The 15,000-nt window shown below is 75.9% G+C and overlaps 1 protein-coding gene across 1 annotated transcript in view; it reads left to right on the top strand.

The window, feature by feature from the left end:
- LOC127465050 (collagen alpha-1(I) chain-like) overlaps positions 1-15,000 on the top strand; it is a 22,071-nt gene that overhangs the window by 3,764 nt on the left and 3,307 nt on the right. Inside the window, exons 4-6 of the mRNA XM_051775547.1 lie at positions 1-8; positions 62-1,827; positions 2,032-2,125. The exon at positions 1-8 is cut by the window's left edge and continues 130 nt beyond it. Of these exons, the coding sequence (XP_051631507.1) occupies positions 1-8; positions 62-1,827; positions 2,032-2,125 (1,868 nt within the window). The remainder of the gene's footprint in view (positions 9-61; positions 1,828-2,031; positions 2,126-15,000) is intronic.

Here is a 15,000-nt window from a genome sequence, read left to right as displayed (position 1 = left end):
CCGGCACGGTAAAGAAGCCCCTCCCCGGCGGGAGGGGCGACACCTCGTCTGCCACGGGAAGCCCACGGGCAAAGGAGACCGCCCGGCCCGAACACCGGCCTCCGCCGCGCCACTCGGCCGGCCACGGAGGAGCGCCGGCCCGCCGGGGGCCCTCTCCCACGCCTCCCGAAAAGCCTCATCCATCGTCGCTCGGGGAACGGCCCCACGGCCACTCTCGCTCAGCCTGCCAACCCCGCGGAGGACGGCCCGTGCCGCCCGAGGCCGCCGACGCCGGCGGCCCGCACGCGGTATACTTTCTCCACGGCTCTCCCGGCCCGGCAGGAGGCGGGTGCCGCCGGACGCCCGGCTCCGGACAACCCGCGCTTCCGGCCCTGCCGGGCCCACGGCCGCCTCCGCAGAGCGGTGCCACCGGCTCGGAGGCGTGGGCCGCGGACGGCCCCCGCTCGCCCCGGCGGCACCTCCGGCGTGCGAAAACGCCACCGACCGCACCGCGGGGCCACCGGCTTTCGCCCGCCTCGCGGCCGTCGGCTTCCCCCGGAAAGGCCGGGGGACGGCGACGGGGAGAAAAACCAAAAGGTCCCCGAAAAAAGCACGCGCGCCTCTCACTCGCCGTGCTAGCCACGGCCGCCCGGGGTTCGGGGCGGGGCCCGCGCCCCTCGCTCCCCTCTCCCTGCCCACGGGCTCGCGCCTCGGCGGCCGCCGGCCACTGCCGGGCCGCCTTCGCGCTCTCTCTTTCTCTCTCTTCTTCCCCGGCGCGCTCAGCGTGCTGCGGCTTAAGGCCGCCAGAAGAAAAAAAAAAAAAAATAAAGGGCCGGGAGGGCGCCCCCACTTCGCCCGCAACCCGGCCCCCGGGCGGCAGACCTCCGCGGAACCCAGCCCTCCGGCAGCCAGGTCGGCGGGGCAGGCCCGACCGCACGGGCCGCCCGGCCGCCGTGGCTCTGGTGCCGGCCGGAGAGGAGGAAGGGGCGAGGCGCCGCCGCCTCGCCCGCCAACGGCCATCGTGCGTCTCTCTCCGGGGCTCCGGGCAACTCTGTCGGGTTCTCGCTCTGCCGGCGCGGCCGCCGGCCACACCCTGGCCGGCTGGCGCCGCCGCCTTCGGCCCGCTGGGCGGGTCCCCGGCTTAGGGCCGAGGAAGGGGGGACGAACAAAAGAGGCGAGGCGCGCCCAGGGAAGCGCCGCCTCGCCCGACAACGGGCAGTCCCGTCACCGAGCCCCTCCGGCAACCGACCGGGCCCAGGCAAGGCCGCACGCCCACCGCCAGTCCCCGGCACGCCGCCGGCACCGCTGCCGCCGTCAGCCGAGGACAGGGCGCCGCCACCCAGGCCCGGACCATCTTCGGGGCTCTCGGGAGGCGGCCGGGCAAAAGAAGCCCACGCGGGCTCCACCCTTCCAGCCCCGGCCGCCAACTGCCCGCAACAATGCCCGCCGCCACCGCACGACGGGCGCCGGCTTAGGGCCGGCGCATGGGAAGGACGAGACGACGCCGCCTCGCCGCCCTCGCACACCACCGCCTTCGCCCGGGGCCCTCGGGGAGCCGGCAGCCGCCACCGGCTCGGGCTGGACGCTGCTGGGCCCCCGCGGGCCCCCCTCGGCCGTCCCAGTCCCGCAACTCCCTTGGCTGCGCTTTCGCGCTCGGCTCTCGTCTTCCTTTCCCGTCATCGGACCCGCCCCAGGAAGCCGGCCGAGTGCCCCGCGGCTTTCTCGCCGGCCTTCCTGCCGCTCGTGGGGTTGGCCGGCCCGTGGCACGCGCCGAAGGCCGCGCTCGGCAGCAGACGCGGAAGAAAAGGGGCCCTCGGAACCCGCGCTGCTAGACAACCCCTGCCCATAGTACGGACAGACGCGTCCTGGCCCGGCCGGGTCGCCAAAGCGGCTCGAGGCTCCTCAGCGGGGAGGCGCGCGAGAGCAGGCCGCCTCTCACCTCGACCTAACTGGAGGCGGCGCCCGACAGCGACCCCTTGGCCGACTTCCGGGGCCGGCCGCGACAACACGTCTACCCCGAAAATGCCGCCAGGCGCCTAAGTCCCGCCGGAGCCGGGTAGACCTGGTGGCCCGGAGCCGGGACGCCGGCGGGGCGCAGGCCGGCGTCTGCGGCCGCGGCGGCCGGATCGGCCGGTCCCGGAACCGGGTAGACCTGATGCTCGCCAGCCCCGGAACCGGGTAGACCTGATGCTCGCCAGCATCCGGCGGGGCACGAGGCCGCTCGGCCCCGCTCGAGTGGGGAAACGGGTCGACCCCAAAAACCGGGACAACAGGTCTACCCGCCGAGCACGGACAACAGGTCTACCCGCCGGGCTCGGACACCAGGTCTACCCGCCGGGCTCGGACAAAAGGTCTACCCGCCGGGTCCCGACAAAAGGTCTACCCGCCGGGCTCGGACACCAGGTCTACCCGCCCGACTCGGACACCAGGTCTACCCGCACGGCACGGAACACCGGTCTACCCGCCGGGCTCGGACAGCAGGTCTACCCACCGGGTTCGGACAACAGGTCTACCCGCACGGCACGGAACACCGGTCTACCCGCCGGGTTCGGACACCAGGCCTACCCGCCCGAGTCGGACACCAGGTCTACCCGCACGGCACGGACAACACGTCTACCCGCCGGGTTTAGGCAACAGGTCTACCCACCCGGCTCGCGCACAGGGTCTACCCGCCCGACTCGGACACCAGGTCTACCCGCCCAGCATGGACAACAGGTCTACCCGCCGGGCTCGGGCACCAGGTCTACCCGCCCGGCTCGGACACCAGGTCTACCCGCCGAGCTCGGACAACAGGTCTTCCCACCGGGCTCGGACACCAGGTCTACCCGCCGGGCTCGGACAAAAGGTCTACCCGCCCGGTTCGGACACCAGGTCTACCCGCCGGGCTCGGACAACAGGTCTACCCGCCCGGTTCGGACACCAGGTCTACCCGCCGGGCTCGGACACCAGGTCTACCCGCCCAGCATGGACACCAGGTCTACCCGCCGGGCTCGGACACCAGGTCTACCCGCCCGACTCGGACACCAGCTCTACCCGCCGGGCACGGACAACAGGTCTACCCGCCGGGCTCGGACAAAAGGTCTACCCGCCGGGCTCGGACAAAAGGTCTACCCGCCCGACTCGGACACCAGGTCTACCCGCCCAGCATGGACAACAGGTCTACCCGCCGGGCTCGGACACCAGGTCTACCCGCCCGGCTCGGACAACAGGTCTACCCGCCGAGCTCGGACAAAAGGTCTACCCGCCCAGCTCGGACAACAGGTCTACCCGCCGGGCTCGGACAAAAGGTCTACCCGCCGGGCTCGGACACCAGGTCTACCCGCCCGGCTCGGACACCAGGTCTACCCGCCGAGCTCGGACAACAGGTCTTCCCGCCGGGCTCGGACACCAGGTCTACCCGCCGGGCTCGGACAAAAGGTCTACCCGCCCGGTTCGGACACCAGGTCTACCCGCCGGGCTCGGACAAAAGGTCTACCCGCCCGGTTCGGACACCAGGTCTACCCGCCGGGCTCGGACACCAGGTCTACCCGCCCAGCATGGACACCAGGTCTACCCGCCGGGCTCGGACACCAGGTCTACCCGCCCGACTCGGACACCAGCTCTACCCGCCGGGCACGGACAACAGGTCTACCCGCCGGGCTCGGACAAAAGGTCTACCCGCCCGACTCGGACACCAGGTCTACCCGCCCGGCTCGGACAACAGGTCTACCCGCCGAGCTCGGACAAAAGGTCTACCCGCCCAGCTCGGACAACAGGTCTACCCGCCGGGCTCGGACAAAAGGTCTACCCGCCGGGCTCGGACACCAGGTCTACCCGCCGGGCTCGGACACCAGGTCTACCCGCCGGGCTCGGACAAAAGGTCTACCCGCCCAGCTCGGACACCAGGTCTACCAGCCCGACTCGGACACCAGGTCTACCCGCCGGGCACGGACAACAGGTCTACCCGCCGGGCTCGGACAAAAGGTCTACCCGCCGGAGTCGGACACCACGTCTACCCGTCGGGCTCGGAACGCAACTCTACCCGCCGGCACCCCCGCCGCCGAGCCCAGTCGGCCGCCGCCCTGCCACCTTAAGAGAGTCCCAGCTACTCCCCCTTTTTACCCACGCCGCAGACAACGCCCTTTCTTTCCCACTCGGAGCCCCGGGCAGAAACGGTGGCGCCTCGGCGTCCGCCGAGGGCCTCGGCTAAGCGCTTGGAACCCGCTCGAGCCGCCCGACTCGGAGAGCGCGTCGAGCCGACGAGCCCGGAAAACAGGTCTACCCGCTGCCCCGGGACACCGGCTCTACCCGCCGGCTTCGGACGAGGGCTCTACCCGCTGGGCACGGACGGCGACTCTACCCGCTGCGCACCTCTGCGGCCGAGCCGAGGCGGCGGCAGCCCTGCCACCCAGGCAGAGGCCCAGTTACTCCCCCCGTTTCCCCGCCCCGCAGAGAACGTCTCTTCTTTCACCCTCGGGGCAGGGGAAAGGCTGCTACGCTCGGAGCGCCGGGCAGAAACCGCAGCGCTAAGCCCCGAGACCGGCTCTAGCCGCTAGGCTCGGACACCGGCTCTTCCCGGCGGCGCCGAGGCGGCCGAGCCCGGTCGGCCGCAGCCGCGCCGCCTAAAGAGAATCCCAGTTACTCCCCCCGCTTCCCCGCCCCGCAGAGAGCGTCTCTTCTTTCACCCTCGGGGCAGGGGAAAGGCTGCTACGCTCGGAGCGCCGGCCAGAAACCGCAGCGCTAAGCCCCGAGACCGGCTCTAGCCGCTAGGCTCGGACACCGGCTCTTCCCGGCGGCGCCGAGGCGGCCGAGCCCGGTCGGCCGCAGCCGCGCCGCCTAAAGAGAGTCCCAGTTACTCCCCCCGCTTCCCCGCCCCGCAGAGAACGTCTCTTCTTTCACCCTCGGGGCAGGGGAAAGCCTTTACGCCGGAGAGCAAGTCTGCCGCAAAGGGCCACGGGAGATGGAGTCTCCGCAACAAGACCCCCGAGAGAGTACTCGACGGAGCATGCCCGCTGGAAGGACTCGCAAAGAACTGTGGGAAATCCGGGAGGTCAGGGCGGGGTCGGAAGGGCTCGCCGGCGCGCCAATCGACGGATTTAGCGGCTGCACGCCGTCCGCTCGATCCGCGAATTCGGTGCCACGCTCCGAGCACCGGCCGCAAACAGGTCTACCCGCCGCCGGGCCGGGCAGGGCGGCGGCGCTCCGGCTCCAAGTCCGCTCGCCGGCGGGAACAGGTCTACCCGCCGCCGGGCCGAGCCGGGCGGCGGCGCCCCGGTTCCAAGTCCGCTCGCCGACGGGAACAGGTCTACCCACCACCGGGCCGGACGGCGGCGCCCCGGCTCCAAGTCCGCTCGCCGGCGGGAACAGGTCTACCCGCCACCGGGCCGAGCCGGGCGGCGGCGCTCCGGCTCCAAGTCCGCTCGTCGGCGGGAACAGGTCTACCCGCCACCGGGCCGGGCCGGGCGGCGGCGCCGCGGCTCCAAGTCCGCTCGCCGACGCGAACAGGTCTACCCGCTTCCGGGCCGAGCCGGGCGGCGGCGCTCCGGCTCCAAGTCCGCTCGCCGACGGGAACAGGTCTACCCGCTTCCGGGCCGAGCCGGGCGGCGGCGCCCCGGCTCCAAGTCCGCTCGCCGACGCGAACAGGTCTACCCGCTTCCGGGCCGAGCCGGGCGGCGGCGCTCCGGCTCCAAGTGCGCTCGCCGACGGGAACAGGTCTACCCACCACCGGGCCGGGTGGCGGCGCTCCGGCTCCAAGTCCGCTCGCCGGCGGGAACAGGTCTACCCGCCACCGGGCCGAGCCGGGCGGCGGCGCCCCGGCTTAAAGTCCGCTCGCCGACGGGAACAGGTCTACCTGCCACCGGACCAGGCCGGCGGCGCCCCGGCTCCAAGTCCGCTCGACGGCGGGAACAGGTCTACCCGCCACCGGGCCGGGCCGGGCGGCGGCGCCGCGGCTCCAAGTCCGCTCGACGGCGGGAACAGGTCTACCCGCCACCGGGCCGGGCCGGGCGGCGGCGCCACGGTTCCAAGTCCGCTCGCCGACGGGAACAGGTCTACCCGCTTCCGGGCCGAGCCGGGCGGCGGCGCCCCGGCTCCAAGTCCGCTCGCCGACGCGAACGGGTCTACCCGCTTCCGGGCCGAGCCGGGCGGCGGCGCTCCGGCTCCAAGTCCGCTCGCCGACGCGAACAGGTCTACCCGCTTCCGGGCCGAGCCGGGCGGCGGCGCTCCGGCTCCAAGTCCGCTCGCCGACGCGAACAGGTCTACCCGCCACCGGGCCGGGCCGGGCGGCGGCGCCGCGGCTCCAAGTCCGCTCGACGGCGGGAACAGGTCTACCCGCCACCGGGCCGGGCCGGACGGCGGCGCCCCGGTTCCAAGTCCGCTCGCCGACGGGAACAGGTCTACCCACCACCGGGCCGGACGGCGGCGCCCCGGCTCCAAGTCCGCTCGCCGGCGGGAACAGGTCTACCCGCCACCGGGCCGGACGGCGGCGCCCCGGTTCCAAGTCCGCTCGCCGACGGGAACAGGTCTACCCGCTACCGGGCCGAGCCGGGCGGCGGTGCTCCGGCTCCAAGTCCGCTCGCCGACGCGAACAGGTCTACCCGCTTCCGGGCCGAGCCGGGCGGCGGCGCTCCGGCTCCAAGTCCGCTCGCCGACGGGAACAGGTCTACCCACCACCGGGCAGGACGGCGGCGCCCCGGCTTAAAGTCCGCTCGCCGACGGGAACAGGTCTACCTGCCACCGGACCAGGCCGGCGGCGCCCCGGCTCCAAGTCCGCTCGACGGCGGGAACAGGTCTACCCGCCACCGGGCCGGGCCGGGCGGCGGCGCCCCGGCTCCAAGTCCGCTCGCCGGCGGGAACAGGTCTACCCGCCACCGGGCCGAGCCGGGCGGCGGCGCTCCGGCTCCAAGTCCGCTCGTCGGCGGGAACAGGTCTACCCGCCACCGGGCCGGGCCGGGCGGCGGCGCCGCGGCTCCAAGTCCGCTCGCCGACGCGAACAGGTCTACCCGCTTCCGGGCCGAGCCGGGCGGCGGCGCTCCGGCTCCAAGTCCGCTCGCCGACGGGAACAGGTCTACCCGCTTCCGGGCCGAGCCGGGCGGCGGCGCCCCGGCTCCAAGTCCGCTCGCCGACGCGAACAGGTCTACCCGCTTCCGGGCCGAGCCGGGCGGCGGCGCTCCGGCTCCAAGTGCGCTCGCCGACGGGAACAGGTCTACCCACCACCGGGCCGGGTGGCGGCGCTCCGGCTCCAAGTCCGCTCGCCGGCGGGAACAGGTCTACCCGCCACCGGACCAGGCCGGCGGCGCCCCGGCTCCAAGTCCGCTCGACGGCGGGAACAGGTCTACCCGCCACCGGGCCGGGCCGGGCGGCGGCGCCGCGGCTCCAAGTCCGCTCGACGGCGGGAACAGGTCTACCCGCCACCGGGCCGGGCCGGGCGGCGGCGCCACGGTTCCAAGTCCGCTCGCCGACGGGAACAGGTCTACCCGCTTCCGGGCCGAGCCGGGCGGCGGCGCCCCGGCTCCAAGTCCGCTCGCCGACGCGAACAGGTCTACCCGCTTCCGGGCCGAGCCGGGCGGCGGCGCTCCGGCTCCAAGTCCGCTCGCCGACGCGAACAGGTCTACCCGCTTCCGGGCCGAGCCGGGCGGCGGCGCTCCGGCTCCAAGTCCGCTCGCCGACGGGAACAGGTCTACCCACCACCGGGCAGGACGGCGGCGCCCCGGCTTAAAGTCCGCTCGCCGACGGGAACAGGTCTACCTGCCACCGGACCAGGCCGGCGGCGCCCCGGCTCCAAGTCCGCTCGACGGCGGGAACAGGTCTACCCGCCACCGGGCCGGGCCGGGCGGCGGCGCCCCGGCTCCAAGTCCGCTCGACGGCGGGAACAGGTCTACCCGCCACCGGGCCGAGCCGGGCGGCGGCGCTCCGGCTCCAAGTCCGCTCGTCGGCGGGAACAGGTCTACCCGCCACCGGGCCGGGCCGGGCGGCGGCGCCGCGGCTCCAAGTCCGCTCGCCGACGCGAACAGGTCTACCCGCTTCCGGGCCGAGCCGGGCGGCGGCGCTCCGGCTCCAAGTCCGCTCGCCGACGGGAACAGGTCTACCCGCTTCCGGGCCGAGCCGGGCGGCGGCGCCCCGGCTCCAAGTCCGCTCGCCGACGCGAACAGGTCTACCCGCTTCCGGGCCGAGCCGGGCGGCGGCGCTCCGGCTCCAAGTGCGCTCGCCGACGGGAACAGGTCTACCCACCACCGGGCCGGGTGGCGGCGCTCCGGCTCCAAGTCCGCTCGCCGGCGGGAACAGGTCTACCCGCCACCGGACCAGGCCGGCGGCGCCCCGGCTCCAAGTCCGCTCGACGGCGGGAACAGGTCTACCCGCCACCGGGCCGGGCCGGGCGGCGGCGCCGCGGCTCCAAGTCCGCTCGACGGCGGGAACAGGTCTACCCGCCACCGGGCCGGGCCGGGCGGCGGCGCCACGGTTCCAAGTCCGCTCGCCGACGGGAACAGGTCTAGCCGCTTCCGGGCCGAGCCGGGCGGCGGCGCCCCGGCTCCAAGTCCGCTCGCCGACGCGAACAGGTCTACCCGCTTCCGGGCCGAGCCGGGCGGCGGCGCTCCGGCTCCAAGTCCGCTCGCCGACGGGAACAGGTCTAGCCGCTTCCGGGCCGAGCCGGGCGGCGGCGCCCCGGCTCCAAGTCCGCTCGCCGACGCGAACAGGTCTACCCGCTTCCGGGCCGAGCCGGGCGGCGGCGCTCCGGCTCCAAGTCCGCTCGCCGACGCGAACAGGTCTACCCGCTTCCGGGCCGAGCCGGGCGGCGGCGCTCCGGCTCCAAGTCCGCTCGCCGACGCGAACAGGTCTACCCGCCACCGGGCCGGGCCGGGCGGCGGCGCCGCGGCTCCAAGTCCGCTCGACGGCGGGAACAGGTCTACCCGCCACCGGGCCGGGCCGGACGGCGGCGCCCCGGTTCCAAGTCCGCTCGCCGACGGGAACAGGTCTACCCACCGCCGGGCCGGACGGCGGCGCCCCGGCTCCAAGTCCGCTCGCCGGCGGGAACAGGTCTACCCGCTTCCGGGCCGAGCCGGGCGGCGGCGCCCCGGCTCCAAGTCCGCTCGCCGACGCGAACAGGTCTACCCGCTTCCGGGCCGAGCCGGGCGGCGGCGCTCCGGCTCCAAGTGCGCTCGCCGACGGGAACAGGTCTACCCACCACCGGGCCGGGTGGCGGCGCCCCGGCTCCAAGTCCGCTCGACGGCGGGAACAGGTCTACCCGCCACCGGGCCGGGCCGGGCGGCGGCGCCCCGGCTCCAAGTCCGCTCGCCGGCGGGAACAGGTCTACCCGCCACCGGGCCGAGCCGGGCGGCGGCGCTCCGGCTCCAAGTCCGCTCGTCGGCGGGAACAGGTCTACCCGCCACCGGGCCGGGCCGGGCGGCGGCGCCGCGGCTCCAAGTCCGCTCGCCGACGCGAACAGGTCTACCCGCTTCCGGGCCGAGCCGGGCGGCGGCGCTCCGGCTCCAAGTCCGCTCGCCGACGGGAACAGGTCTACCCGCTTCCGGGCCGAGCCGGGCGGCGGCGCCCCGGCTCCAAGTCCGCTCGCCGACGCGAACAGGTCTACCCGCTTCCGGGCCGAGCCGGGCGGCGGCGCTCCGGCTCCAAGTGCGCTCGCCGACGGGAACAGGTCTACCCACCACCGGGCCGGGTGGCGGCGCTCCGGCTCCAAGTCCGCTCGCCGGCGGGAACAGGTCTACCCGCCACCGGACCAGGCCGACGGCGCCCCGGCTCCAAGTCCGCTCGACGGCGGGAACAGGTCTACCCGCCACCGGGCCGGGCCGGGCGGCGGCGCCGCGGCTCCAAGTCCGCTCGACGGCGGGAACAGGTCTACCCGCCACCGGGCCGGGCCGGGCGGCGGCGCCACGGTTCCAAGTCCGCTCGCCGACGGGAACAGGTCTAGCCGCTTCCGGGCCGAGCCGGGCGGCGGCGCCCCGGCTCCAAGTCCGCTCGCCGACGCGAACAGGTCTACCCGCTTCCGGGCCGAGCCGGGCGGCGGCGCTCCGGCTCCAAGTCCGCTCGCCGACGCGAACAGGTCTACCTGCTTCCGGGCCGAGCCGGGCGGCGGCGCTCCGGCTCCAAGTCCGCTCGCCGACGCGAACAGGTCTACCCGCCACCGGGCCGGGCCGGGCGGCGGCGCCCCGGTTCCAAGTCCGCTCGCCGACGGGAACAGGTCTACCCACCGCCGGGCCGGACGGCGGCGCTCCGGCTCCAAGTCCGCTCGCCGACGGGAACAGGTCTACCCGCTTCCGGGCCGAGCCGGGCGGCGGCGCCCCGGCTCCAAGTCCGCTCGCCGACGCGAACAGGTCTACCCGCTTCCGGGCCGAGCCGGGCGGCGGCGCTCCGGCTCCAAGTGCGCTCGCCGACGGGAACAGGTCTACCCACCACCGGGCCGGGTGGCGGCGCTCCGGCTCCAAGTCCGCTCGCCGGCGGGAACAGGTCTACCCGCCACCGGGCCGAGCCGGGCGGCGGCGCCCCGGCTTAAAGTCCGCTCGCCGACGGGAACAGGTCTACCTGCCACCGGACCAGGCCGGCGGCGCCCCGGCTCCAAGTCCGCTCGACGGCGGGAACAGGTCTACCCGCCACCGGGCCGGGCCGGGCGGCGGCGCCGCGGCTCCAAGTCCGCTCGACGGCGGGAACAGGTCTACCCGCCACCGGGCCGGGCCGGGCGGCGGCGCCACGGTTCCAAGTCCGCTCGCCGACGGGAACAGGTCTACCCGCTTCCGGGCCGAGCCGCGCGGCGGCGCCCCGGCTCCAAGTCCGCTCGCCGACGCGAACAGGTCTACCCGCTTCCGGGCCGAGCCGGGCGGCGGCGCTCCGGCTCCAAGTCCGCTCGCCGACGCGAACAGGTCTACCCGCTTCCGGGCCGAGCCGGGCGGCGGCGCTCCGGCTCCAAGTCCGCTCGCCGACGCGAACAGGTCTACCCGCCACCGGGCCGGGCCGGGCGGCGGCGCCACGGTTCCAAGTCCGCTCGCCGACGGGAACAGGTCTACCCACCACCGGGCCGGACGGCGGCGCCCCGGCTCCAAGTCCGCTCGCCGGCGGGAACAGGTCTACCCACCACCGGGCCGGGTGGCGGCGCTCCGGCTCCAAGTCCGCTCGCCGGCGGGAACAGGTCTACCCGCCACCGGGCCGAGCCGGGCGGCGGCGCCCCGGCTTAAAGTCCGCTCGCCGACGGGAACAGGTCTACCTGCCACCGGACCAGGCCGGCGGCGCCCCGGCTCCAAGTCCGCTCGACGGCGGGAACAGGTCTACCCGCCACCGGGCCGGGCCGGGCGGCGGCGCCGCGGCTCCAAGTCCGCTCGACGGCGGGAACAGGTCTACCCGCCACCGGGCCGGGCCGGGCGGCGGCGCCACGGTTCCAAGTCCGCTCGCCGACGGGAACAGGTCTACCCACCACCGGGCCGGACGGCGGCGCCCCGGCTCCAAGTCCGCTCGCCGGCGGGAACAGGTCTACCCGCCACCGGGCCGGACGGCGGCGCCCCGGCTCCAAGTCCGCTCGCCGGCGGGAACAGGTCTACCCGCCACCGGGCCGGACGGCGGCGCCCCGGCTCCAAGTCCGCTCGCCGGCGGGAACAGGTCTACCCGCCACCGGGCCGAGCCGGGCGGCGGCGCTCCGGCTCCAAGTCCGCTCGTCGGCGGGAACAGGTCTACCCGCCACCGGGCCGGGCCGGGCGGCGGCGCTCCGGCTCCAAGTCCGCTCGCCGACGCGAACAGGTCTACCCGCTTCCGGGCCGAGCCGGGCGGCGGCGCTCCGGCTCCAAGTCCGCTCGCCGACGGGAACAGGTCTAGCCGCTTCCGGGCCGAGCCGGGCGGCGGCGCCCCGGCTCCAAGTCCGCTCGCCGACGCGAACAGGTCTACCCGCTTCCGGGCCGAGCCGGGCGGCGGCGCTCCGGCTCCAAGTCCGCTCGCCGACGGGAACAGGTCTAGCCGCTTCCGGGCCGAGCCGGGCGGCGGCGCCCCGGCTCCAAGTCCGCTCGCCGACGCGAACAGGTCTACCCGCTTCCGGGCCGAGCCGGGCGGCGGCGCTCCGGCTCCAAGTCCGCTCGCCGACGCGAACAGGTCTACCCGCTTCCGGGCCGAGCCGGGCGGCGGCGCTCCGGCTCCAAGTCCGCTCGCCGACGCGAACAGGTCTACCCGCCACCGGGCCGGGCCGGGCGGCGGCGCCGCGGCTCCAAGTCCGCTCGACGGCGGGAACAGGTCTACCCGCCACCGGGCCGGGCCGGACGGCGGCGCCCCGTTCCAAGTCCGCTCGCCGACGGGAACAGGTCTACCCGCCACCGGGCCGGGCCGGGCGGCGGCGCCGCGGCTCCAAGTCCGCTCGCCGACGCGAACAGGTCTACCCGCTTCCGGGCCGAGCCGGGCGGCGGCGCTCCGGCTCCAAGTCCGCTCGCCGACGGGAACAGGTCTACCCGCTTCCGGGCCGAGCCGGGCGGCGGCGCCCCGGCTCCAAGTCCGCTCGCCGACGCGAACAGGTCTACCCGCTTCCGGGCCGAGCCGGGCGGCGGCGCTCCGGCTCCAAGTGCGCTCGCCGACGGGAACAGGTCTACCCACCACCGGGCCGGGTGGCGGCGCTCCGGCTCCAAGTCCGCTCGCCGGCGGGAACAGGTCTACCCGCCACCGGACCAGGCCGGCGGCGCCCCGGCTCCAAGTCCGCTCGACGGCGGGAACAGGTCTACCCGCCACCGGGCCGGGCCGGGCGGCGGCGCCGCGGCTCCAAGTCCGCTCGACGGCGGGAACAGGTCTACCCGCCACCGGGCCGGGCCGGGCGGCGGCGCCACGGTTCCAAGTCCGCTCGCCGACGGGAACAGGTCTAGCCGCTTCCGGGCCGAGCCGGGCGGCGGCGCCCCGGCTCCAAGTCCGCTCGCCGACGCGAACAGGTCTACCCGCTTCCGGGCCGAGCCGGGCGGCGGCGCTCCGGCTCCAAGTCCGCTCGCCGACGCGAACAGGTCTACCTGCTTCCGGGCCGAGCCGGGCGGCGGCGCTCCGGCTCCAAGTCCGCTCGCCGACGCGAACAGGTCTACCCGCCACCGGGCCGGGCCGGGCGGCGGCGCCGCGGCTCCAAGTCCGCTCGACGGCGGGAACAGGTCTACCCGCCACCGGGCCGGGCCGGACGGCGGCGCCCCGGTTCCAAGTCCGCTCGCCGACGGGAACAGGTCTACCCACCGCCGGGCCGGACGGCGGCGCTCCGGCTCCAAGTCCGCTCGCCGACGGGAACAGGTCTACCCGCTTCCGGGCCGAGCCGGGCGGCGGCGCCCCGGCTCCAAGTCCGCTCGCCGACGCGAACAGGTCTACCCGCTTCCGGGCCGAGCCGGGCGGCGGCGCTCCGGCTCCAAGTGCGCTCGCCGACGGGAACAGGTCTACCCACCACCGGGCCGGGTGGCGGCGCTCCGGCTCCAAGTCCGCTCGCCGGCGGGAACAGGTCTACCCGCCACCGGGCCGAGCCGGGCGGCGGCGCCCCGGCTTAAAGTCCGCTCGCCGACGGGAACAGGTCTACCTGCCACCGGACCAGGCCGGCGGCGCCCCGGCTCCAAGTCCGCTCGACGGCGGGAACAGGTCTACCCGCCACCGGGCCGGGCCGGGCGGCGGCGCCGCGGCTCCAAGTCCGCTCGACGGCGGGAACAGGTCTACCCGCCACCGGGCCAGGCCGGGCGGCGGCGCCACGGTTCCAAGTCCGCTCGCCGACGGGAACAGGTCTACCCGCTTCCGGGCCGAGCCGCGCGGCGGCGCCCCGGCTCCAAGTCCGCTCGCCGACGCGAACAGGTCTACCCGCTTCCGGGCCGAGCCGGGCGGCGGCGCTCCGGCTCCAAGTCCGCTCGCCGACGCGAACAGGTCTACCCGCTTCCGGGCCGAGCCGGGCGGCGGCGCTCCGGCTCCAAGTCCGCTCGCCGACGCGAACAGGTCTACCCGCCACCGGGCCGGGCCGGGCGGCGGCGCCACGGTTCCAAGTCCGCTCGCCGACGGGAACAGGTCTACCCACCACCGGGCCGGACGGCGGCGCCCCGGCTCCAAGTCCGCTCGCCGGCGTGAACAGGTCTACCCACCACCGGGCCGGGTGGCGGCGCTCCGGCTCCAAGTCCGCTCGCCGGCGGGAACAGGTCTACCCGCCACCGGGCCGAGCCGGGCGGCGGCGCCCCGGCTTAAAGTCCGCTCGCCGACGGGAACAGGTCTACCTGCCACCGGACCAGGCCGGCGGCGCCCCGGCTCCAAGTCCGCTCGACGGCGGGAACAGGTCTACCCGCCACCGGGCCGGGCCGGGCGGCGGCGCCGCGGCTCCAAGTCCGCTCGACGGCGGGAACAGGTCTACCCGCCACCGGGCCGGGCCGGGCGGCGGCGCCACGGTTCCAAGTCCGCTCGCCGACGGGAACAGGTCTACCCACCACCGGGCCGGACGGCGGCGCTCCGGCTCCAAGTCCGCTCGCCGACGCGAACAGGTCTACCCGCTTCCGGGCCGAGCCGGGCGGCGGCGCTCCGGCTCCAAGTCCGCTCGCCGACGCGAACAGGTCTACCCGCCACCGGGCCGGGCCGGGCGGCGGCGCCGCGGCTCCAAGTCCGCTCGACGGCGGGAACAGGTCTACCCGCCACCGGGCCGGGCCGGACGGCGGCGCCCCGTTCCAAGTCCGCTCGCCGACGGGAACAGGTCTACCCGCCACCGGGCCGGGCCGGGCGGCGGCGCCGCGGCTCCAAGTCCGCTCGCCGACGCGAACAGGTCTACCCGCTTCCGGGCCGAGCCGGGCGGCGGCGCTCCGGCTCCAAGTCCGCTCGCCGACGGGAACAGGTCTACCCGCTTCCGGGCCGAGCCGGGCGGCGGCGCCCCGGCTCCAAGTCCGCTCGCCGACGCGAACAGGTCTACCCGCTTCCGGGCCGAGCCGGGCGGCGGCGCTCCGGCTCCAAGTGCGCTCGCCGACGGGAACAGGTCTACCCACCACCGGGCCGGGTGGCGGCGCTCCGGCTCCAAGTCCGCTCGCCGGCGGGAACAGGTCTACCCGCCACCGGACCAGGCCGGCGGCGCCCCGGCTCCAA

The sequence above is a fragment of the Manacus candei genome, unplaced genomic scaffold, assembly GCF_025592945.1.
Source record: "Manacus candei isolate 608988 ecotype Guabito, Panama unplaced genomic scaffold, ASM2559294v1 h1tg000310l, whole genome shotgun sequence".
In the NCBI taxonomy this organism is placed as follows: Eukaryota; Metazoa; Chordata; class Aves; order Passeriformes; family Pipridae; genus Manacus; species Manacus candei.
This window is presented reverse-complemented; position numbering and strand designations above follow the sequence as displayed.